Source organism: Eulemur rufifrons, chromosome 23, assembly GCF_041146395.1.
Source record: "Eulemur rufifrons isolate Redbay chromosome 23, OSU_ERuf_1, whole genome shotgun sequence".
NCBI lineage: Eukaryota > Metazoa > Chordata > Mammalia > Primates > Lemuridae > Eulemur > Eulemur rufifrons.
Genome location: NC_091005.1, coordinates 10,638,238 through 10,664,280, shown reverse-complemented (window position 1 = coordinate 10,664,280; position 26,043 = coordinate 10,638,238). Strand labels below are relative to the sequence as shown.

At 37.1% G+C, this 26,043-nt stretch overlaps 1 protein-coding gene across 1 annotated transcript in view; it reads left to right on the top strand.

Annotated features, from left to right (window-relative positions):
• Positions 1-1,226: 1,226 nt before the first annotated feature.
• The window catches only part of TERB1 (telomere repeat binding bouquet formation protein 1), a 40,203-nt gene continuing 15,386 nt past the window's right edge, over positions 1,227-26,043 (top strand). Inside the window, exons 1-11 of the mRNA XM_069456404.1 lie at positions 1,227-1,257; positions 7,821-7,931; positions 8,120-8,248; positions 9,481-9,609; positions 11,106-11,166; positions 11,257-11,372; positions 11,489-11,611; positions 17,973-18,125; positions 19,839-19,970; positions 21,876-22,001; positions 23,159-23,319. Of these exons, the coding sequence (XP_069312505.1) occupies positions 1,227-1,257; positions 7,821-7,931; positions 8,120-8,248; positions 9,481-9,609; positions 11,106-11,166; positions 11,257-11,372; positions 11,489-11,611; positions 17,973-18,125; positions 19,839-19,970; positions 21,876-22,001; positions 23,159-23,319 (1,272 nt within the window). The remainder of the gene's footprint in view (positions 1,258-7,820; positions 7,932-8,119; positions 8,249-9,480; positions 9,610-11,105; positions 11,167-11,256; positions 11,373-11,488; positions 11,612-17,972; positions 18,126-19,838; positions 19,971-21,875; positions 22,002-23,158; positions 23,320-26,043) is intronic.

Below are 26,043 nucleotides of genomic sequence, written 5' to 3'. Positions count from 1 at the left end.
TAAAAATCAGTTTAACATTTTAAAGTAGGGCATGTGAGAGGCTATATCAGGGTTGCCAGTTATTTTAAAAATTCTTCTAACAAATGATATATAAACAAAGATTTAAGCTTAATGGTAGAATAACATGCTGAAAGTAACCACAGGTTGTTAGTTTTAGTATTAAGCTTAGTGTTAGGGTGGGAATTCATATGAAGGTGCATTCTCAATACAAAGATTAGGCTATGAAGAAGTAAAAAGTTTATTTTACTTTCTCAGAGAGATGGGAAAGAGAAAAGAAAAAGAGAAGGGAGAGGGCATGGCACATAAAAAAAGGGAAGTGTCTGTGCTGAGGCTAAGCGGCTTGGACTTTTTATTGGTGGGTTGTAAAGGGGTCAAGAAAAATTATTGCTGTAGGCTAATTAGCAGGAGACAGCTGTAAAATGTCAGGTGCCCATTTCTCCTGTTTTTTTCTGCTCCCAGAGACTCACTTACCTGGCCTGGCAGGTCTGGTGAATGTAGAGGAGGATTTACACCCTCCTTTCTGTTTGCTCAGCTGTTTTCAGATGCTGTGAAAACATCTCCTCAGGAGGTTAGTTAATCTTAAAAGACAGGCCATTAATCTCAAAAACAGCAGGTTAAGGTCCTCTGTGGTCAGTCTTGGAGACAGCGAATTAGATATTTTCTTTGTGAGATAGTTCATTAGTAGGGTCGTCTTTTCACTTAACTTGTGAAGAGAAATGCATATCTAAAGAGTGTGTGTATACATGCATGCATGCATGTATGTTTGTGTCTTTTAAGCCTCTCATTCATGGTGGGGTGCTCAATCTGAAACTATGGGATGATTTCCAGGAAGGAAAAATAAGGATTAAGTGACCAGAGGAGAACCAGTTTGATTCAGTCACCCAATCGTTCATTTGTTTAAATAAAATTTGTTGAATGCTTATAGTGCTTACAAGTGCCAGAGGCGTTTATGTATGTTTTCAAGTGTAATTCTTGTACAACCCTATGAAGTAGGAATATCATTCCTATTTTACAGGTGAGGAAACTGAGCCTCAGAATTTAAGCAACCTGCCGAATATCACACATTTAGTAAGTTGCAGATTCAACCCCTGGTCTTCTGGCTTCAGGAAAACAGTTCTTTTCCTATCCTTTGCATTTATATCTCTGACATTCTAAAACATTGATTTAACCTGAGAAAATACCTTTATCTTATAGATGAAATATAAGGAAATAGAATACAGACAAGCATGGAAAGTGAGGACACAAAGAAAATACAAGGTGAGAAATTCATGGATCATATATATGGAATAAGATTTAAATTTGTAGTCTATACTGCATGTTATGACAGGATCCAGGAAATGAAAAAGTCCATCAGTAATTTACATAAACGTTGAGCACCTACTCTGTCAGTAATTTACATAAATATTGAGCACCTACTTTGTGCCTGTTACATAATTCCTGGCTTTAGGAAACTGACATTCTAATGAGAAAAGACATACTGGTAATTACAATACCATGTAATAGTTGATTTAATGGCACCATATGCAAGAATAGTGGGAACCAGAGAGAACCACCATCAAAGTATGCCTGGAGGTACAGATTTCAGAATTGTCCTCAGAAGGATGGAAACTTAATCTGTGGGCATGGAAGTTAACCAGAGAGGAAATACTAAAGGAGAAAAGGATGGGGAATAGTGTTCCCTAATGAATACCTTCACATAAGGGTTTAGCTGAGGAAGAGGGCCATTAAAAAAAGACTGAGAAAAACATTTTAGAAAGGTGAAAAGAGTCAGGAATGCGGTATCTTGGAAACTTTAAAAGAATGCTTTATGAGGAAGTGATTGCTTAAGAGCATCAGTGTCAGATGTCACAGATGAGGACTGAGTTATCCACTGAATTTTGCATTTGGGATGTCATTAGTTTTATTAATAGTAAATTTAATAGATCTTAGCCAGATTGTAGTATATTTAGGTCTGAGTGGGAAATGAAAATCTGAAGAAAGCTTACTCTTTTTAAAAGCCTGGCTAAAGATTTATGGCAGTAGCTAGAGGGAGGTTATAATGTCAAGGAAGTCTTAAAAGGGATATAGAGACAGGAGAATATATGGAGAAAGAATGGAGATTCTGGAGAGGAAGAAGTTGAAACTGGAGACGTAGGGATAATTGTTGGTGATACCCCTCTCAAACCATTTATGACACTCCATTTATCAAATCTCCAACCTTCGTACCACATCTCACTCTTCCATTTTATATCTTGATTTGGGTTCCTCCCAGAAGTAGACTCCAAGACAAGGATTTGAGTGCAAGTACTTTTTTGAGAAAGTGATCCCAGGAAACACTGGCTGGGAAGTGAGATAGGGAAAAGGGAGATAGAAGAGGACATTATCAAGAGAGTTGCTGTTATGGGCAACTGGAGCTTAATCCTATGAGGAAATTATGGAAGCCACTATAGAGTCATGTTCCTCAGAGTCATCCCAGCCAAAGGGTGAAGCGTATTTATCCATCAACTCCTGTCAGTCAGCTGTTTAGTAACAGGGAGAAATGGTATATAATTGTGGTTTTGGTTTGCATTTCCCTAATGACTAACAATGTTGAGCATCTTTTCTTATACTTATTGGCAATTTGTCTATCTTTGGAGAAGTATCTATTCAAATCCATTTCATACATTTAATTTAGGTTATCTTTTTATCATTGCATTTTAAGAGTTCTTTATTCTGAACACAAGCTCCTTATTGGATATCTGATTTGGAGATGTTTTCTTCCAGACTGGGCTTTTTCACGTTTTTTATAGTATCTTTTGAAGCTCAAAAGTTTTAAATTTTATGTCTAGCTTTTCAAATTTTCTTTTAGTGCATGTGCTTTTGCTATCGTATGCACTTCAATATTTGTTTGCTATTTATTTTCTTCAGGAATTATTGAAAGAACTTGGTTGCTTAGCCTAGAGAAGATAAAACGAAGGTGAAACATGATAGTTGTAGATGTTAATAGGTGCTTTGGCTGGATAGGGAAGGATTAGGATAGGAGATAGCAAAGTATGAGAAGGGAGTACAGAAGGGAATGGAGAAGTACAAGAAGGAGAAGTTTCTTGTGTCCTGCATTGTGCCTAGAATTGAAAACCACCATGCCCCATCAAAAAATTTTCTTTTAGGCCGGGCGCGGTGGCTCACGCCTGTAATCCTAGCACTCTGGGAGGCCGAGGTGGGCGGATCGTTTGAGCTCAGGAGTTCGAGACCAGCTTGAGCAAGAGCGAGACCCCATCTCTACTAAAAATAGAAAGAAATTATATAGATAGCTAAAAATATATATAGAAAAAAAAATTAGTCGGGCATGGTGGCGCATGCCTGTAGTCCCAGCTACTCGGGAGGCTGAGACAGGAGGATCATTTGAGCTCAGGAGTTTGAGGTTGCTGTGAGCTAGGCTGACGCCACGGCACTCACTCTAGCCTGGACAATAGAGTGAGACTCTGTCTCAAAAAAAAAAAAAAAAAAAATTTTCTTTGGCATGTTGTTGATGTGGCTTATTACTTATCCATACAGTTTCAAACTTACCTTATAGTTTCTGTTAATGTATAAAATATCAAAAATGTTTGCTCAAAGACAGCTTGATGATAACCTTTGTACTATGGATTTTTACTAACAAGTTGTATCATGAATTATTTCATTGAAACAAATTGCCAGTTGAATTTCTTTCAAGAGGAAGACTACCGTATTGATTGACAATACATCTTAGTTTCTTTTAGTGTGCTCTTTTATATTTTTGTCCTCCCTTCATCCTATATCTTTCAGAAATCTGAATGTTAATTCAAGCATTATGCAAAAATCTATATACAGTTTTATTTAAATCCTTAAAATCAAGAGAAGAAATTGTTTAAAGTCTATAGTAAAGAATTTTATAGGGGGCGGGGCGCGGTGGCTCATGCCTGTAATCCTAGCACTCTGGGAGGCCGAGGCGGGTGGATTGTTTGAGCTCAGGAGTTCGAGACCAGCCTGAGCAAGAGCGAAACCCCCATCTCTACTAAAAATAGAAAGAAATTAGCTGGACAACTAAATATATATATATGGAAAAAATTAGCCGGGCGTGGTGGCGCATGCCTGTAATCCCAGGCTACTTGGGAGACTCAGGCAGAAGGATTGCTTGAGCCCAGGAGTTTGAGGTTGCTGTGAGCTAGGCTGATGCCATGGCACTCTAGCCCAGGGAACAGAGTAAGACTCTGTCTCAAAAAAAAGAATTTTATAGGAAGATGGTTTTCTTTGCTGTTTTCTTGTGAACAAATGTTTACATTTTGATAAGTTTTACATGTAGATAGCCATGCAAGCATCAACAAAATCAAGATAGTGAACATATCCTCCTGCTCCTTTGTGATTGCTCCCTCCAGTCCCTTCCTAGACCCTCTTTTCCTAAGCAACCACTAATCTGCCTTCTGTTACCATAGATAGATTGCATTTTTTCAATGCATGGAATCATACAGTACGTATTCTTTCTTTAGGTAGCTTCTTTCATTCAGCATAATTATTTTGAGATTCCTCTGTGATGCTGCATGTATCTGTAGTTAATTCCTTTTTATTGCTAAGTAGTATTCCATTGTATAGTTAGGCCATGATTTGTTCATTCATCTGCTGGTGGACATTTTGGTTGCTTACACTTTTGGGCTATTACATATAGTGGTGCTATGAATATTTGTGTGGACATAAATATCCTTTAGGGTAAATACTTAGGAGTGATATTTAACAATTAATGAAACTGCTAAACTGTCTTTCAAAGTCTGTGCCATTTACATATTCACCAGTAGTATGTGGCAGTTCTGGTTCCTTCACATCCTTGGCAACATTTGTTATGGTCAGTCTTTTAAATTTTAGATGTGGGGTTTTTTTTTTTTTTTTTTTTGAGACAGAGTCTCACTCTGTTGCCCAGGCTAGAGTGCCGTGGCGTCAGCCTACCTCACAGCAACCTCAAACTCTTGGGCTCAAGCAATCCTTCTGCCTCAGCCTCCCGAGTAGCTGGGACTACGGGCATGCGCCACCATGCCCAGCTAATTTTTTCTATATATTTTTAGTTGTCTGGTTAATTTCTTTCCTTTTCTTTTTTTTTTTTTTTTTTAAGGTAGAGATGGAGTCTCTCTCTTGCTCAGGCTGGTCTTGAACTCCTGAGCTCAAGCAATCCTCCTGCCTTGGCCTCCCAGAGTGCTAGGATTACAGGTGTGAGCCACCGCGCCTGGCCCAGTCTTTTAAATTTTAGTCATTCTGTTGGGCATATAATGGTATCTCCTTGTGGTTTTAATTTGCATTTCCCAAATAACTAATGATGTTGAGCATCTTTTTGTGTGCTCATTTGCTATCCATACATCTTTTTTGTGGAAGTATCTGTTCAAATCTTTGCTCACTGTTTTATTGGGTTGTTTATTTTTTTTTTGAGACAGAGCCTTGCTCTGTCACCTGGACTAGAGTGCCATAGTGTCAGCCTAGCTCTCAGCAACCTCAAACTCCTGGGATCAAGTGATCCTCCTGCCATAGCCTCCTGAGTAGCTGGAACTACAGGCATGCACCACCATGCCCGGCTAATTTTTTCTAATTTTAGTAGAGACGGGATCTTGCTTTTGCTCAGGCTGGTGGTGAACTCCTGAGCTCAAGGGATCCTCCTGCCTCGGCCTCCCAGAGTGCTAGGATTATAGGTGTGAGCCACCACACCCAGCCTACTGTAGGGTTTTCATTTCTAGATGGATACACTTTGTCAGGTTGAGGAAGTTCCATTCTATTCCAAGTTTTCAGAGTGTTTTCCTTTAATGAGAAATGGATGTTGGATTTCATCAAGTGTTCTTTCTACATCTCTTGAGATAACCAAAAGGTTTTCCTTTTTAATTTTCATTTGTTACGTTACATTGATTTTTTTTTTTCCAAATCTTAAATCAATCCTGCATTCCTGGGATAAAGCCACTTGGTCATGACGTATTGTTATGTTAATATTGTTGGATTCAATTTGCTAAAATTGTTTAGATGTTTTGCATCTATGTTCATGAGGAATAATGGTCTGTCCTTTTCTTTGTAATGGCTTTGGTATAAAGGTAATACCAACCTCAGAGAATAAGTTGGAAAGTATTCCTTAAATTTTTGGAAAAATACTTGTAGAGTGGATATTATTTCTTCCTTAAGTGTTGGGTAGAATTTACAAATGAAACCCTTTGAGCCCAGAGTTTTCTCTATGGAAAGGTTTTTAAGTATGATTTCAACTTCTTTCATAGATAAAAGACTATTCAGGTTATCCGTTTCTTCTTGGGTGAGTATTGGTGACTTGTGTCTTTAAAGCAATTTGTCCATTTCACCTTAAGTTGTTGAATCTGTAGATATGAAGTTGTACGTAATACTCTCTTAATACCTTTTGAATATCTGTAGAATCTGTGGTGATCTTTCTTGTTCCTGATATTGGTGATTTTTGTCTTCTTTATTCCTAATCAGTCTGGCTAGAGGTTTATCAGTTTTATTGATCTTCTCAAAGAACCTTCTCTCTTTTTTCTGTTTTCTGTTCCATTGATTTCAGCTTTAATCTTTAAATTTCCTTTCTACTACTTACATTGAATTTAATCTTTTTTTCTAGTTTCTTTTTTCCCCCCTTAAACCTAGGAACACAGGCTCAGCACCAACTGAGGGGTCCCCTCTTTTTCTAGTTTCTTAAGGTGGAAGCTGAGGTCATTGTTTTGCGATCTTTCTTCTATAAGTTTCCTCCTAAATAATGCTTTAGTGGCATCCCACAAATTCTGTTATATTGTATTTTCATTCATTTCATTTCTAATGGCAGATATTTAAACCAGTATGGCTTTACTTAAAGAGAATAATATTTAGATTTTCTGTTCCTATATTTCATGCAAGAGGAAAACCAAAGAACCTAAGAAGTTCATTTTAAGTTCTTTTATTTCAAGAACATCTTGTAGCCAGGTGTAGTGGCACATGCCTATAGTCTCAGTTATTTGGGAGGCTGAGGTAGGAGGATCCCTTGAGCTCAGGAGTTCTGTTGCCTTCCAACTGGGTTGTGTATTGCCCGCTGCACAGAGAAGAGCCAATACACCGAGGCAGTCAGGGTTGCGATGGAGAAAGGGTTTAATTCTGCAGAGCGCTAAGCGGGGAAACGGGAGGAATTTCTCAAATCCTCCTCTCTGAGAATTTGGGAGATGGGGTTTTTAAAGATAGTTTGGCAGGCAAAGCATTAGGCAGTTGAGTTTGCTAATTGGTTAGGTTCAGGGCCAAATTATAGGAGTGTAGAAATTATCTTCTTGTGTTGAGTCAGTTCCTGGGGGCGGGGGGCATAATTCCAGTTGAGTCCGTTTCTTTGTATGGGCCTCTGGTCTGTTTGGGTCAGCCAATCACTGGAATGTGGGGCCTGGACAATATCTCAGAAACTACCATTAGGTTTCAAAAAGGTGATGTTATCTGTGGAGAAAGTTATTAAGAATCTTCATGACCACCAGCTATGTCACTCCAGAATAGTAATTACAGAGAAGCAAACAACAGGGGGACAGTGGCTGATTATTATCATTATTTTTAGCTAGGCCTGTGCCTTTGCAGAGTTTTAGGCCCTTACAACAGTTCTTGCCTTGGACCCATTTGTTGATTTGTAAAGGGTAGTTTCAGTTAGAGTCCAGCCTCGGCAACATTGTGTGATCTCCATCTCTAAAACAAACAAACAAATAAATCCTTTTATACATCTTTATTGTTTGTTACATTATAAAAGTAATACATGATTATTATTTTAAAAGTCAAGTATTCTAAAGATATGTATTTAGAAAGTGAAATTTGACTGGTTAATTTTTGAAAGAAAACTTTCGGTTTTAAAAGATGAAATTTTTGTTCTTTAGAAATGAAGACTGACCTGAACTTACTATTGGAGTGTCTAAAGTATCAAATGGACAACCCTTTTTCACAAAAGGAAGCTTTGGTCACTATTCATTCAATTTGTCAACAAAACAGTAAGATATGATAGTGAATTTTTATCTGTGATTCTGTTATGGTTCTTTATACAGCGATACAGCAAATATGCATAGTTCCTTATCTTCTACTCAGTTACTCTACATGATATGTTGCTTTCTTCTGTGATTTATTTTATTCCTAGAAGAATAACCAAGTATTATTTTTGTTTTATCTGCTCACCCTGCAGGTAATGCAGGTATTTATTTTCGGGAAATTGGCGGTTTGATGTTTGTAAAAAATCTTGCAAAATCAAGTGAACATAGCATGGTAAAAGAAGCAGCATTATATACGTTAGGAGCTATTGCAGAAAAAGATGGTAAAATATACTTCATTTCATTATCCTTCAAGCATTGTGTTATACTTTAACAAATTATTCAAAGATAATTTTAGAATTAAATTTCTTTTTTACATGTTTAAATAGTTTTATCCAGGTACTTTAATCAAAAGATGAAGATAACCCACAACCATCTTATATATGGGTAAATATGTTTTAGGTAGAGAAATTTATGTTGGCAAGAACACTTTTCTGCAGGATACCTAAAATGAGGTTGAATCTAAACCATTGGTTTCTCAAACCAACTTTATGTTCTTATATTTTCATTCATTAAATATTTCTTCGTTACATTTTAAGATCCAAGCTCTATGCTAGGGTCTAATAGCTGGTTCTAGGTACTGGATAAAATGTTGATTATTTCACTATGTTCAAATTATTTTTATAAAATCTGCTTATTGCATGATTATCATAAAACCTTACTGTCAGGTGGTATCATTTTTGATTTTTGAAGAGATTTTTATTTCTAGAAAAATCTCAAAAATAGCACAAATATTGTTTGTCCTTCTGTTTTCTAAAGCAGGTTTCTGACTTTTTTAAAAATTGTTTTTACAATGTTTTGTTACTCATCTTACAATTTTCTGTCAGACTATTTAATTTTTTATTTAGTTAGGTTTTATTGGAATTCTAGGGGATTTTGATATGTGTTTTGGAGCCTAGATACAAGTACTTTTGATTAAGATACTGCTTTTTTTTTATAAACTTTTTTTTTATTCAAGTTTTGTTTTTTTGTTTGTTTTTGAGACAGAGTCTCACTCTGTTGCCCAGGCTAGAGTGCCCTGGTGTCAGCCTAGCTCACAGCAACCTCAAACTCCTGGGCTCGAGGGATCCTCCTGTCTCAGCCTCCTGAGCTGAGACTACAGGAAGGCGCCACCACACCTGGCTAATTTTTCTACTTTTAGTCGAGATGGGGTCTCACTTTTGCTCAGGCTGGTCTCAAACTCCTAAGCTCAAGTGATTCTCCCGCCTAGCCCTCCCAGAGTGCTAGGATTACAGGCATGAGCCACCGCGGGAGGCCCAAGATACTGTTTCTTTTGTCTGCTAATTGAGTAAGCATATATCAGTTTGTCAGAAATGTTGTTGTATGACTAATAAATGTCAATTAAATGAGATGTAGTTGGGAACTATCCCCAGTTTGGCAACTGTGTATTTTGTTCAGCACATTTTAAAACTTTTGTGCTAATTAATTGAAACTAAAATTATATTTTATATTTCAGTTTACTGTCAGCAAACTTTGTGCACTTCAGAGTTGTTTGAAGATTTAATTTGGTTCTTATCTAATGATTCAAACACAAATTTGAAAAGAATGTCTGTCTACGTTATTTTGGTTCTGGTTTCAAATAATAGTAAGTACATTCTTTTATGAATGTTTAAAAACATCTTAAATAACAAATTGTAACAGTCATTATTAATCCTTTTAGTCTTTATATCAGTGTCTTTTAATCTCATTAACTTCTGAGAAATACTAACCTTAAATAAAAGGGAATTAATAGCATATTTTTAATCATTCACTATTTATTAATTTTAAGAAATAATAAAGTGACTTGTACTACTTAATGAATGTTGTAAAGTAAGAGCTTTAAAGGGAAAAAAAGAAGTATTTGATGAATTAGTTGATTTTGCACTGAATTGACCATTTAGTTACAATGTTTACTGTATCAGCCAGCAATGGTTATTATTTTGGAATAATTTTAGATTTACAGAAAAGTTGCAAAGATAGTATAGAGTGTTCCTGCATACTTACTGCCCAGGCTAATGTTATTTTTTAATGTTGCTTTATTTTAATTCTTTAAATTGTTAGAAGTTTTATAGGCATTTAAAATGCTTTTTTTTTTTTTTGAGACAGCGTCTCGCTTTGTTGCTCAGGCTAGAGTGAGTGCCGTGGCGTCAGCCTAGCTCACAGCAACCTCAAACCTGATCCTACCGCCTAAGCCTCCCGAGTAGCTGGGACTACAGGCATGTGCCACCATGCCTGGCTATTTTTTTCTATATATATTTTAGTTGGCCAGATAATTTCTTTCTATATTTAGTAGAGACGGGGTCTCGCTCTTGCTCAGGCTGGTATCGAACTCCTGACCTTGAGCAATCCACCCGCCTTGGCCTCCCAGAGTGCTAGGATTACAGGCATGAGCCACCGCGCCCGGCCTAAAATGCTTTTATATTTTATATTTTTTATTTTGGAAAAAACTAGAAAAGATTGAATTCATATTTTTCTCTTTTGGAACATATTTTGGTATTGTAACACAGAACCATGAAGCAAAATAAGTGTTTCATAAGTTTTAGAGGAAATTTGAATGCTGTCAGTCTCTAAGTAGTGTATTTTTATAATGATTATAGATTTTTATCTACTGTATTTCTGTTTTACACGTTGTAATACTTTAAAGTGGTTTAAAAGTTAATTATTGGCCGAGCGCGGTGGCTCACGCCTGTAATCCTAGCACTCTGGGAGGCCGAGGCAGGCGGATTGTTTGAGCTCAGGAGTTCGAGACCAGCCTGAGCAAGAGCGAGACCCCGCGTCTCTACTAAAAATAGAAAGAAATTATATGGACAGCTAAAAACATATATAGAAAAATTAGCCAGGCATGGTAGCACATGCCTGTAGTCCCAGCTACTCGGGAGGCTAAGGCAGGAGGATCGCTTGAGCCCAGGAGTCTGAGGTTGCTGTGAGCTAGGCTGACGCCATGGCATTCTAGCCTGGGCAACAGAGCGAGACTCTGTCTCACAAAAAAAAAAAAAAAAAAAAAAAAAATTATTAAAATACTACCTAAATATCATTTTCATTTCTGTAAAATTATTTCTAAATAAAAATCATATTCATGTAATACATGGCTATTTTTTAAAGGGACTGGACAAACACTTGTGAGAGAAACAGGTTGTATTACAGTTCTGTCACAGTTGTTCAGGTAAACAAATATAAATTTCTTGTTGTTAATTATTCATTACTTAAGACCTTAACACATTTGTATTAATTACTTTTCTTTTTAACCCAATAGGACAGTTCTTTCAAAATATGAGTTGAATTTGTTAGATAAAAATGTTTTCCAGAATTATCAGTTGTGGTCTTCAGTATGTAGTACTCTGTGTGTTTGTGTCAACAATCCTCAAAACGGTAATTATCTCTAATATTTAAATATAAAAATAAAGATAAAAACAAGTGAAAACCAGTATTTTCTGATCTGAAAACTGATGTCATATTAAAACATGATTGACTTTGTCTCCTTTCAGATGAAAATCAAGTATTTTGCTGTTCACTTTTTCTACATGCTAATCAGTGGCTAATAAATTGCATGAAACCTGAGATAATTCGCCCAATTTGCTCATTTATTGGACTCACTCTTGCAAATAACAGTAAGTATTTGTAATTCTCTAGATCATATATAAAGAAATATTTCTTTTCTTTTTTTTTTTTTTTTAGGAGCTTGGGAGTTGGGGGAAGGAAGGGTTTAGAGTTCTGTGCCAGCATGAAGAAATATATTTCAAAGCATAATAAACTATTGAATTCATTATTGAATTAAATTCATGAATGATGTACTTCAGGTCCTTTTGGATGCATTTAGACTCTTGAAGATAAGCAAAAAATCTTAAAAGCAGATATTGTTAGGAGTATATTGGGGAGATGGTATGGCGGCATAGTTTTTAAATCTCCCCAGATACCTTCATAAAACAGAGCAACTAGATAGCAAAACTAAAAACTCATAGTGTGTTCTCTGTCCACAATGGAATTAAGTTAAAAATGAATAAAAATAAAACATATAGAAAAGCCAGTTATCTGGCAATTAAACCCATGAGTCAAAGCATAAATCATGAATTAGAAAATGATTTAACTGAATGACAATGAAAATGCAACATTACAAACACTGTGGGGGCCGGGTGCGGTGGCTCACATCTATAATCCTAGCACTCTGGGAGGCTGAGGTGGGAAGATCACTTGAGCTCAGGAGTTCGAGACCAGCCTGAGCAAGAGTGAAACCCCATCTCTACTAAAAATAGAAAAAATTAGCCGGGCATGTTTGCATGCACCCGTAGTCCCAGCTACTCAGGAGGTTGAGGCAGGAGAATCCCTTGATCCCAGGAGTTTGAGGTTGCTGTGAGCTAGGCTGATGCCACGGCACTCTAGCCCAGATGACAGAGCGAGACTCCATCTGAAAAAAACAAACAAACAAAAAAACAAAACATTGTGGGATGCTGCAAAAGCAGTGTTTAGAGAGAAATTTGTAGTATTAAGGTTTATATAAGAAAAGAAGAAAGGTGTCAAATCAGTTATGTATTAGCTTCTACCTAAGGAACTAGAAAACCAACCAAGTTGGAGTAAGCATAACAAAGGAAATACTGAAGAGATCAAAAATCAATGAAATCGAAAAAGGAACAGAATATAGAAAAATTACTGAAACCACAGCTCCTTCTTTGAAAATTGATCCTCCAGCTAGACTGATCACAGAATGAGAGAAGGCTCGAATTACCAATGTTAGGAATGAGAGGTGACATCACTACAGACATTAAAAGGATTATAAATAGTACAAACACTTTATGCCATGAAATTTAGCAATTTAGATGAATTGGACAAATTCTTTGAAAGATACAAACTATTAAAGCTTACTCAAGAAGAAATAGGTAACCTGAATATTCCCACATGTGTTAATGAAATTGAATTTATAGTTTAAAACCTAGGCCAGGCCGGGCGCGGTGGCTCACGCCTGTAATCCTAGCACTCTGGGAGGCCGAGGCGGGTGGATCGCTCGAGGTCAGGAGTTCGAGACCAGCCTGAGCAAGAGTGAGACCCCGTCTCTACTAAAAATAGAAAGAAATTATATGGACAACTAAAATATATATATACAAAAAATTAGCCGGGCATGGTGGTGCATGCCTGTAGTCCTAGCTACTCGGGAGGCTGAGGCAGGAGGATCGCTTGAGCCCAGGAGTTTGAGGTTGCTGTGAGCTAGGCTGAAGCCACGGCACTCACTCTAGCCCGGGCAACAGAGTGAGACTCTGTCTCAAAAAAAAAAAAAAAACCTAGGCCAGGTGCAGTGGTTCACCTGGCCTATAATCCCAGCACTTTGTGAGGCCAAGGCAGGAGGATGGGTTGAGGCCAGGAGTTTGAGACCAGCCTGGTGAATATAGTGAGACCCCATCTCTACAAAAAATTTAAAAATTAGCTGGGCTTGGTGGTGCATATCCGTAGTCCTAGCTACTCAGGAGGCTGAGGTGGAAGCATTGTTTGAGCCCAGGAGTTGGAGTATAGTTATTTATGAGTGGGCCACTGTACTCTAGCCTGGGTGACAGAGGGAGACCCTGTCTCTGTAACTTAACATAAGCTGGGCATGGTGATAGGCACCTATTGCCCCAGCTACTTGGAAGGCTGAGGTGGGAGGATCACTTAAGCCCAGGAGTTTCAAGAGTTTAGTGTGCTATGATAATGCCGGAGAATAGCATTGCACTCCAGCCTGGGCAACATTGCAAGACCCCATCTCTCTAAGGAAAAAACAAACAAAAAACCAAAACCTTAACACAGAAGAAATTCCAGGCCTTGGTGGATTCACTAGTGAATGCTACCAAACTGTTTTAGGACAAAAAAGAAAACCAAACAATTCTACTTAAATTATTGCAGGAAAAGGAAATGGAAGAAACACTTCTTAACACATAAAGCCAGCGTTACATTCATATCAAAACCCAAAAAAGGCATTACAGGAAAAGTGTAGGCCAATATCCCTTATGAATATAAAAATCCTTAACAATATACTAACAAATCAAATCTAGCAATATATATTAAGGATAATACATTACAACCAGGTGGCACGTATCCCAGGAATGCAGTTTAACATCAGAAAAATTCATCATATTCACAGACTAGAAAAGAACGATATGATAATCTCAATAGGTACAGGAAAAGCATTTGACATAATTCAACATAAATCTGTGACAAAAACTCTTGGTAAACTAGGAATAGAAGGGAACTTTCTTAGTATGATAAAGGGCCTTTACAAAATACCATAGCTAACATACTTAATGGTGAAAGACTTAATGCTTTCCCCTGAGCCTGGAAAAAAGACAAGGACAGCAACTCTCACCACTTTAACATTTTATTAGATGTCCTAGCCAATACAATAAGGCAACAAAATGAAATATATAGTATAGAGATTGAAAATAAAAAGAAGAAATATTTATTCATAAATATCGTGATTGTCTATGTAAAAAATCCCAAGAATCTACAAAGAAGCTACTAGAACAAGTAGTAATTTTAGGAAGGTCATATACAAAAATCAATTATATTTCTATATACTAGCAACAATTGGGAACTTAAACTATCATTTACAATAATATCAAAAAACTAAATACTTAGAGATAAATTTAGTGAAATACATGCAATGCCTATATGCTGAAAACTATAAAACATTGTTGAAATAAAGAAATTAATGGGGAGATACATAACACTCATGGATTACAAGACTCAATATTGTAAGAATGTCACTTCTCAAATTTGTCTCTAGATTAATCTCAATCCCAGTCAAAATCCCATCAAGCTTTTCTATAGAAATTGACAAGCTGATTCTAAAAATTACATGGAAATTTAAAGGGCCTAATATAATAAAAACTGTTTTGAAGAAAAAGGACAAAATTGTAGGATTTATCTTGCCTTATTTTTAGTATTAACTATATAGTAATCAAGAAAGTGTGGCATTGGTGTAGGTGTAGATCAATGAAACAAAATGGCCCAGAAATAGACCCATACATATATGGTTGTTGATTTTCTACAATGGTCCCGTGGTAATTTGTGGAGGAAAAGATAGTCTTTTCAACACATGGTGCCAGGAGAAAGTGAATATCTATCTGCAGAATGTGAATCTCAACCCTTATCTCACACAGTATACAAAAATTAACTTGAAATGGTCCATAGACCTAAATATAAGAGTGAAAAATATAAAGTGTCTAGACAAAAACATAGGAGAAAATCTTCACACCTTGAGGATAGACAAAAATTTCTTAGGATACAAAAAGCATGCATCACTAAAAAAAATGATACTTTAGACTTCACTGAAATTAAAATATTTTGCTCTTTAAAAGAGCTTGCTAAGATGAAAGGCAAGCCACAGACTGGGAGAAAATATTTGTGAAACATACATCTGATAGAGAACTTGCAACTAGAATATGTAAGGAACTCTTACAAATCAATAAGACAAAAACAACCTAATGATTAAAAAAATGGGCAAAAGATTTGAACAGATACTTCACCAAAGAAGATATGACTCTTAAATAAGCACTTGAAAGGATACTCAAGATCGTCAGTAATCAAAGAAATCCAAACTAAACCCCCATGGAGATACCAGTACATGCCCGCCAGCATGGCTAAAAGTAAAATGTGGTTATGTTAAATATTGGTGAGGATGTGGAGCAACTATTAATAGAACTTTCGCACTTTGCTGATGTATATCTATATTCAGGTGTTTAGGCTTGGTGCAGTGGCTCACACCTAAAATCCCAGCACTTTGGGAGGATCGCTTCAGGCCGGGAATTCAAGACCAGCCTGAGCAATATAGCGAGACCCTGTCTCTAAAAAAAAAAAAAAAAAAAAAAATTCAGGTGTTTGAAACAAATATTCATGTTTCACATGCAAAGTGATATATCTCTGGAATTCCAAAAATTGGAATCTGTTTCCATGATACCTTGATAGTTCCTTTTCCTCTAAAAGCCAACTTGAATGAGTGATAGTTATAGAACCTCATTACTCTCAGCAAACCGGTATGAAAACTAGATGAGAGGAAATCTGAACCATTCAGTGTACAATGAGTGTGGTCTAGGATATTCTTATACACCTGAATTTTTGTCACCTAGGCTATAACTAAGAATCTATATGGGTAACATGATGCCATTTTCACCTCAGCATTTAAAAATACTTTCCCTTTTGGAAGACTTTATTACTTTTTTAATTTTCTTCTTTTTAGAGATGGGGTCTTGCTATGTTGCTCAGGTTTATCATGAACTGCTGGGCTCAAGCCATCCTCTTGCCTTGGCCTCCTGTGTAGCTGGGACTACAGGCACGTACCACCGTACCTGGCTTTGAAGATTTTTTTGTTTGTTTAGAGACAGGTTCTCTCTCTGTCACCCAGGCTGGAGTGCAGTGGTATGATCACAGCTCACTATAACCTCAAGACTCCTGGGCTCAAGTGATCCTCCTGGCTCAGCCTCCCGCATAGCTAGGACTATAGGCATGGACCACCACTCCTGGCTATTTTTAAATTTTTTTTGTAGAGGTGGTTTCACTATGTTGTCTATGCTGGTCTCTAGCTCCTGGCCTCAAATGATCCTCCTACTTTGGCCTCCCAAAGTGCTGGGATTATAGACATGAGCTACCATGCCTGGCCTCTGAAGATTTTTTTAAATGAAAATACTTTTTAGAAAAGAAGCTTGTTTTCAAGTCTCTGTAATATTAAAAATGTTTACTTGCCATTAAATAATGTTTCCTTATAGTTCCGTTCCCAGATGTAGAAAATTCTGAATATGATATTTTTATCTCTGTTTTATTGAACAATACAAAAAACAATTTTTGTCCTTAAATCATCTTGGCTTGGCTGGGCGCGGTGGCTCACGCCTGTAATCCTAGCACTCTGGGAGGCCGAGGCGGGTGGATCGCTGGAGGTCAGGAGTTCGAGACCAGCCTGAGCAAGAGCGAGACCCCGTCTCTACTAAAAATAGAAAGAAATTATATGGACAACTAAAAATATATATAGAAAAAATGAGCCGGGCATGGTGGCGCATGCCTGTAGTCCCAGCTACTTGGGAGGCTGAGGCAGTAGGATTGCTTAAGCCCAGGAGTTTGAGGTTGCTGTGAGCTAGGCTGACGCCCCGGCACTCACTCTAGCCTGGGCAACAGAGCGAGACTCTGTCTCAAAAAAAAAAAAATCATCTTGGCTTTAATTTATGGAATTAAGGTAAACAGGGAAGAAGGTTTGTGGTAGAATCATAATCACTGCTAATCCATATATCCATTTGTTATAAGCCCATTACTGTGTTGGGGGCTGTGGAGAGTACTGAATCCATAGGCACGTGGGATACTTTCCCATCAGAATCATTTTTCAACAGGGGAACAAAAATTTCAGATTAAAAAAAATATATATATATATCTGTTATTGAATCTTTGCTTGCAGTGGTTGTTATAACTCTCAATAATATGTTATAATTTTATGCTCCAAGAAGTAAAAGAATTAGGTATAAATAAGATGGATGAAATATGTATTCTTTTGGAACAGTTAAATTACTTTCCCCTTTGGAGAATCAGGCAATCTGAGGAATGAGTTATGTTGGAATTCAGAAAGTAGGCAGCTTGCTAATTACCAAGCTAAATGAATGCATCTGTTCTTTATAGCTCTAGTGAAAAACTTGTGTAATAATGTTGAAGGACAGTTTAATAATGTCTTTCTTACAAAATGCACCAGTTCCTACTAAATGAAACAGATTGCTAGCACACAGGAAATACTGTACTATATGTGTAGTTGTACCATGTCAAAGTTGAGGCATTTACATAAATATATATAATCTAGTCTATGAATATATATGTGCACAGGTAAAGATTAGATCTTTAATTCTTTAATTTTGGGATTTTTAGTATGTATTTGGAAAAAAGATCAAGCTAATGTTATATTTAGTGAAAATTAATTGAGTGAAGCCGTATACCTGTCTTGTTTGAGATATTAATAGTTCTACTTTATTCCTTAAGCATATGTTCAGAAATACTTTATATCTGTGGGTGGACTGGATGTATTATCTGAAGTTCTTGTGCAGCTGGAATCTGATTCACACAAGACTCTTTCCAGTGCTAAGCTTGCAGTGGTGGTGACAAAGACAGTGGATGCATGTATTGCTGATAATCGTGAGTGAAAATGCTTAGTAGTTTTCCTACAATTGAACTTTGTTTAAATTTAGCATGGTGAGTGTGCAAATGGTAGACTGAACACTAACATGGATTAGACTAACAGTTTCTCACAAGTGGAAGGGAATCTTAGAAATTATCTCATCCAGCACCTTATTTTCCCATGGAGATTATGACTTCCCTAAGGATTCAAATCTAGATCTTCTGACTTCAAGTCTAATGATAGAATCAACATAAGAGTCTGTCATTTCTAAACTTTTTTTTTCACTTAGCAGCATTATGGCACATGCCTGTAGTCCTATCTACTTAAGAGGCTGAGCCAAGAGGATTGCTTGAGCCTGGGAGTTGGAGGTTGCAGTGAGCTATGATCATGCCACAGTACTCCAGTCTGGGCGACAGAGCAAAGCCCTGTCTCTTAAAAAAAAAAAAAATAAAAATAAAAAAGCAACATTAAAAGTTCTAGATGAGGCCCAGGTATAGTGGCTGACACCTGAGCAAGAGTGAGACCCTGTCTCTACTAAAAATATAAAAAAAAATTAGCCAGGCATCATGGCACATGCCTGCACCCCCAGCTACTTGGGAGGCTGAAGCAGGAGGATCGTTTGAGCCCAGGAGTTTGAGGCTGCAGTGAGCTATGATGACGCCACTGTACTCTACCCAGGGCGACAGACTAAGACACACTCACTCTCTCAAAAAAAAAAAGTTCTTTTTTTCTGGGGCTTCTCTAGAGGAAAAAAAAAAAGAAATTCTAGATGAGAAATCAAGGAAAATTTTTGAGATATAAGGAATGGAAAACCCACTTTATAGATTTTTAAGAATTATATAAAGAATTAAGTTCTGCCTCTTTCTGATAAGTAATGAGGTCTGACTTACCCAATGCACCATTACTGGTGAGTGGCAGAACCAGACTTAAATCCATGGCTGCTTCTCACATGTACAAACACTCAGGAATGGTGATCTATAAATCTTTGTAGTAAGAAATTCTATTGGCATTCACAAATAACTGGGGAGACAAAATGGAGATGGTTTTTTAAAAAGCAGTTATTGAGGGCCTGCTTTGCGCTGAGCTTTAGATACAAAAATGATTAGTCCTTTAAAGAGTTCAAAACCTTTTTGTTGATATTGGTATTGTTAGACTCTGAGTGAACTCTGTTAAAAGCCCCATGAGTGAAATATAGCTTAAAATGGTAGACTTCTTGACTTTTGTCACATCTCAGCATAGCTTCAGATATGCTTCATTACATCAATAACATCAGTAGAACCATGGTCAGTTAATAGTATATTTCAATGTCAGGCAGGAATTGATTACAAAGGAAAGTCTTTACTGTCCAATCTAGATAAGAAGAGGTATGTAAGGTGAGAGTAAGTATACTCAGCGTTTAGGAAGATAGTATTCATATTCACAACATTATGCAGAACAATTAAGAAGAAGCCCTTCTTCAAAAAACTTGTTTTAGTAATATATTTTTAGTATGGGAAGAGGGAGTAATGAGGGCTGTTATAATAAGCCACCATCTTATTGCAATGAATTTATTTATATTCATACATCTAATATATATACATATATATATTAGATGTTATGTATATATTAGATGTTATATAGACATATAATATCTTTTTTCCTGGATAAACTCTGAAAAATATATAGCATGTGTATATTTATAAGATGTAAATTTGTACTTAGTATTTTTTTTTTTTATTTTATACTAATAGCTACTTTTGGGATAGTTCTATCCAAGTACCACATTGTTTCGAAACTTCTGGCATTACTGCTTCACGAAAGTCTGGATTCAGGAGAAAAATTCAGCATACTACTTACTATTGGTCATTGCACAGAGGATTGTGGTAAGTATTAGATTTATTTAGTGTGCTTATTAACAGTAGAGTAGAAATATACTGTTTGCTCCCCCAAGGTCTTACGAAAGGCTTAAAAGTATCGCCTTTCTCCCAGTCATTCAGACCCCAAACCAGTCATTTTAGTTCTCCATCCTCCTCCACACATTGTATTCAGTCAGTTACTAAGACCTGTGGTTCTACTTCTGTTTACCCCTCCTTGTCCCTTTCTTCCCAATTCCAGTGCTGCCCTCCCAATTTAGACCTGCAGCCCCTCAGTATGTTTCACCAATATTATTGCAATAGCTTCCTCCCTATGCTCTTTTCCTTCTGTCTCCATTTTTCAGTCCACTCTTCACATTGCTACACAAATCTGGTTCTGGGCTCCGTTGCTGAAAACCTTCAAAGATTCATTCTTTCTCTACCAGAGAGAACCTGTTATTCTTTGCTCTCTCTATTCTCTTTCTCCCCACTGCCATCTTCCTCCTTCTCTCTACTTTTCTCCTTATTCTCCCTTTGTCGAGTCTATTCCTTTTATCCAGCCTCTCCACTTTCCCCCCACTCTTCTTCTAATCTCCTCCCTCCACTCTCTCCCCCTCCCACTTTTCTACTCTCCTCCCTTTGCTCTCTTTTGCTTCTCCCATCTCTCTTCCTTCCCTCATTTTCTACTCTCTCCATCAGTTTATTTCTCTATTCTTTCTCTTAACCTCTGTGTAATTTAGGATTGATTATTACCTTTTTTTAAATCAAGTGAGAGCAGTTTGTTTACTTTTATGAGATATGATACTACTCTGGCTGTATTTCAGAGACCATCACTTATGAGATTCAGGTATTTTGTATAAGTGGATTATTTGCTATATTGAAAATACTTTTTTCTTTTGAGACAGGGTCTCACTCTGTTGTCCAGGCTAGAGTGCAGTGGTGCAATCATAGCCCATTATAACCTTGAACTCCTAGTCTCAAGAAATCATCCTGCCTCAGCCTCCATTCCCAGCTGATTTTAAAAATTTTTTATGGAGACGGGTCTCATTTGTTGCCCAGGCTGGTCTCAAACTCCTCTCCTCAAGCCGTCTTCCTGCCTCCACCTCCCAAAGTACTAAGATTACAGGCATGAGCCACTGCACCTGGCCTTAAAAATACTTTTGAAACTATGTTTTTCTCTATTTTTATTTATTTATTTACCTTTTGGGAGACCAGGTCTTACTCTGTCACCAAGGCTGGAGTGCAGTGGGGTGCAAACCTACCTCATTATGACCTTGAATTCCTGGGCTCAAGTGATCCTCCCACTTCAGCCTCCTGAGTAGCTGGGACTACAGGCGTGTGCCACCATGCCTGGCTAATTTTTAAGTTTTTTTAGAGGCCGGGTCTTGCTGTGTTGCCTAGGGTGATCTCAAACTCTTAGCCTCAAGCAATTGTCCTGCCTTGTAATCCCAGGACTTTGGGAGGCTAGGCATGAGCCACTGTGCCCAGCCCTTTTTGTCTATTTTTAAAAATTTGAGGCTCGGTGTGGTGGCTCACGCCTGTAATCCTGGCACTCTGGGAGCCGAGGCAGGAGGATCGCTTGAGGTCAGGAGTTCAAGACCAGCCTGAACTGGTCTTGAACTGGTTTAGTGAGACCCCATCTCTACTAAAAATAGAAAAATTAGCCGGGTGTGATGGCACATACCTATAGTCCCAGCTACTCGGTGGGAGGCTGAGGTAGGAGAATAACTTGAGCCCAGCACTTTGAGGTTGCTGTGAGCTAGGCTGATGCCACGGCACTCCAGCCCGGGCAACAGAGCAAGACTCTGTCTCAATCAATCAATCAATAAATAAATAATTTTGAACTATGTTCATAATTATCACAAGAAAGAATTATGACCTCAGAGAATTTATGATAAAATCACTGTCGTCTTTAATTTTTGCTGTGTTTTCCAGAGGAAAATCAGTATGACCTTTTTAAAAACAATGGACTTCCACTCATGATACAAGCCTTAACTCAATCTCAGAATGAGGAACTAAACAAAGCTGCCACATTTGTGCTTCACAACTGCAAAAAAATTAGTAAGTTTACTGTTATTTTAAGAAAATACCAACCGAAGTTTATAAAGGGAATTTACATCTGCTTTAATGTGCCAAGCCCTTTTAGCTGTCAGGTGGTTCTTACATTTGAAAAGCAGAATGTATAATTTGGAGATGACAACTAGCGTATGTTCAGCATATACAAACCTATATGGAAGAGAGCTACAGTGCAGATAATTCACTTATTTTATGCCGTGTGGACAAATTTAGTTTGTAGGACTTAAACGTGAGGAGTAAGGGTTATTATTAAATCATAATATAAAGTACATTCATTTATTTATTTAACAATGTTTGGGCTTCTGTTATGTGCCAGGCCCCCTGCTGGGTACTGGGGATACAGTGATAAGAAAAAATAGTCTGTGTACTCATACAGCTTACTTTAATTACAGAAATAGACAGTAATTGAATAATCTCAAAAATGAGATTATGTATTATTACAAATTGACATTGGGGTTATGAAGGGATGGACCACAGATCTTTGAGAGCCTAAAACAAAGGAATATGACCTACATTAGAAGCAGAAAAGGCTTTGGAAAGAAGTGATTCTTGAGCTGAGATCTGAATGTTTAGAGTTAAATGGGTGAAAAGAAAGGAATTTGTTATGGGCAAGTGTCTCAGGTATAAGCAACAGTGGGGTACCAAGGCCTTGTAGCAGGAGGGAGCCTGGTGCATTTAAGGAATCACTAGTGTGGCTGGGATACAGAGGGCAGTGGCCATGATAAGGATTTTGGTTTTTATGGAAGAAAAATTAAAGATACAATATGTTTTAAAAGAAAAGATTTAAAAATTTATAGGAAGGAACCACTTTATGAACACTGTTTTAAAAAAAACAACTACTTTAAAACCAGTATCCATGTATCTATGTACCTGAGGATGTTTATGTGCCTGGCATAACATATTTTCATGGTATTCTTTTCCCTGTAACTCTGAAGAGTAAAGCCTAATTTATGACTGTTTGACTCCTGGGCCTCTGCCATTCTTTCCACTTATTTTCATACCAGATAAGCTGTTAAAATTGTCTGGATGGACAAAATTTAAAGAAGGGGTGTGGTGGGGTATGAGGTTGTCTTTATTTAAAGTGTTAAAAGAACATTTCTAGTAATTGATAAACTCACCATTTTTTCCCCCATATTACAAAGCTGAGAAATTATCTCTAAGTCTAGGAGAATATTCTTTTGATGAAAATGAAACAGAACAATTAAAGGATATAAATGTGAAAGAAAAGAATCTTGAAGAGCACTGGAAGAAAGCAAAAGAAATTCTACACAGAATAGAACAGCTTGAAAGAGAAGGAAATGAGGTTGGTTTCTTTGTTTCAAAGAATATAGACTTTTTTCAAATATTTTAACAGTAGACGTTGGAGGGTAAATTTTTTTCTTCTCAAGTTATTTTTTAAAAATTTTAGTGGTTTTAAATATAAAATTCCATAGTAATACTTGAGGAATCATACTTGGACATAGAACAAAAAAGATTTTTTAAAAGTACAAGTGATGACTGAAAATAAACATTGAAAAACAGAGCCAAGAGATCTAACATCTGAATAATAGGAGTTCAGGAAAGATAAAAGATGAAGTAATAATCTAATAATCTCCCTCTATGTATTTTTTCCATATTTTTTCTATGTAGGCATGCTTTGTGTCTTTGTGCATATATTTTTATTTTGAACTAAAACTTGTCCAAGTTAGTATAGCATAGTGATTTTATTCTTTTTAAATGACTGAGTAGTATTCAATATGGTAGATATGCCACATTTGACTTAACCACTCCTTTATTGATGGATATTTAGGTTATATTTTATTTCTCACCAGTACAAACAACCCTAGAGTAGACACCTGATACACATATGTGTGTTTGTGTATATATTTTTTCTGTACTTTTTTTCTGAAACTCCTATTATTTATAATATTTGTTGGATTTGCTGAGGTGGTCCTCCTTATCATTTCTCTTATTTTCCCTTGCTTTTTCTTTTTGTTCTACATTTGGGAGAAGTTTTTATAATTATTTTTAAACTAATCTATTGAGTTTTTCACTTCTGCTATCATATTTTTAATAGCCAAAGCTGCTTTCTTATCCCATTTAAAGTATTTTATTTTTGTTTCATGAACTTAGGACTTCATTGGCATTCTTCTTTTAAACATGTCAATGATAGTGTTTTTTTTTTTTTTTTTTTTTGAGACAGAGTCTCACTCTGTTGCCCAGGCTAGAGTGAGTGCCGTGGCGTTAGCCTAGCTCACAGCAACCTCAAACTCCTGAGCTCAAGTGATCCTCCTGTCTCAGCCTCCCGAGTAGCTGGGACTACAGGCATGCACCACCATGCCCGGCTAATTTTTTCTATATATATATTTTTAGCTGTCCATATAATTTCTTTCTATTTTTAGTAGAGATGGGGTCTCGCTCTTGCTCAGGCTGGTCTCGAACTCCTGAGCTCAAACGATCCGCCCACCTCGGCCTCCCAGAGTGCTAGGATTACAGGCGTGAGCCACCGCGCCCGGCCAATGATAGTGTTTTAAAAACATTTTTAAAATGTTTTTTCCTTCCTACCCAGTCTTTCTCCTCTGAGTTTTTTTCACCCCTCGTCTCTAGCTTTCTTCAGATTTCTGTTAATCCTTGGTTGCTGCCCATATTTAAGAGTGAGACACTAAAAGTTTATTTAGAAATATCTTGATTGTGGATTCTTGTAGGATTAATTAGATGAGTCTTTATTTTTATTTATTTTTTTTTTTTTGAGGATCTCTAAAGTCCAATCTCCTGTCTGGAGGTTGTCTGCTAGTGTTCTGGAATCCAAATGGGAGAAGAGAGTTTGGGAGTCTTAGTATTTAGTTTGTAAATATTTACTTAGTTTTTGTTTCTTGTGTAGTAGTCTGCCTTCAGCTTTGCTTGGTGCAGAGATTCTCTGTTTTATTCTTTTTAGAAACTAAACTTCCAACCTTGGGAGAGGTGGGGGTAGGGAGGAAAAATCTTCTGGTGTCAGTTAACTGCCTACTAAGCATGTGCATGTGGGGGTTGGGATCTAGTAATCTAACTGCTTCTTAAACTTTCATCCAGTTTTCCTGGTTTTAACTCTGCCCTCACCCCACCCTCTAGAGTTTCTTGGTAACTCCGTTTCCTAAGCCTTTTGAGGGTTTGGGAGTATATCTTAGGTAATTTCTTGGATTTTCTTACTGTCAGCTTTGGATTCAGCTTTACCAAGTCTGCTGAGTAGGTTATCATTCACCCATCTCCTTCCTAGTTCTGAAAAAAAAATTTTTCAAATTTATCACTTGGGCTAGAGTGCAGTGGTATCATCATAGTTCACTGCAACCTCAAATTCCTGGGCTCAAGTGATCCTCCTGCCTCGGCCTCTGGAGCAGCTGGGACTACAGGTATGTGCCACCACACCTGGCTAGTTTTTCTAATTTTTTTTTGTAAGAGATGGGGTCTCCCTCTTGCTGAGGCTGGTCTCAAACTACTGGCCTCAAGCAATCCTCTTGCCTCAGCTTCCCAAAGTGCTAAGATTATACGCATGAGCCACTGTACCCAGCCTAGTTTTGAAAATTTTGTTGCTTTTATTTCTTGTTCCATTTTTCATTATTATTGTGGGTTTATGCCTTTTAAAAAATTGTTGTTTTAATGGTTTTCTTGGAAGGACCAAAAGTCAATATGGGTGTTTAATTCATCATCTGAGAGAGTATGTGGAAGTACTATTTTTTTTTCATAATTGTAGAGTATGCCATTTGATGGGTATATATGCTAGCTTCTTTTCTGATAAATCTTCAGGTCATTTCCAACTTTGATCTGTTACAAATAATGTTGCAGTTAATCACATGTAAAAGTAATTTATAAGATTTTTTTTGGTGGACAGGGTCTCATTCTGTCACCCAGGCTGGAGTACAGTTGCTGGATCATAGCTCACTGTAGCCTTGAACTTTTGGGCTCAAGCGATGCTCCTGCCTCAGTGTCCTGAGCAGCTGGGACTACAGGCATGTGACACTGTGCCCAACTAATTTTTTTAAAATTTTTGTAGAGACAGAGTCTCATTATGTTG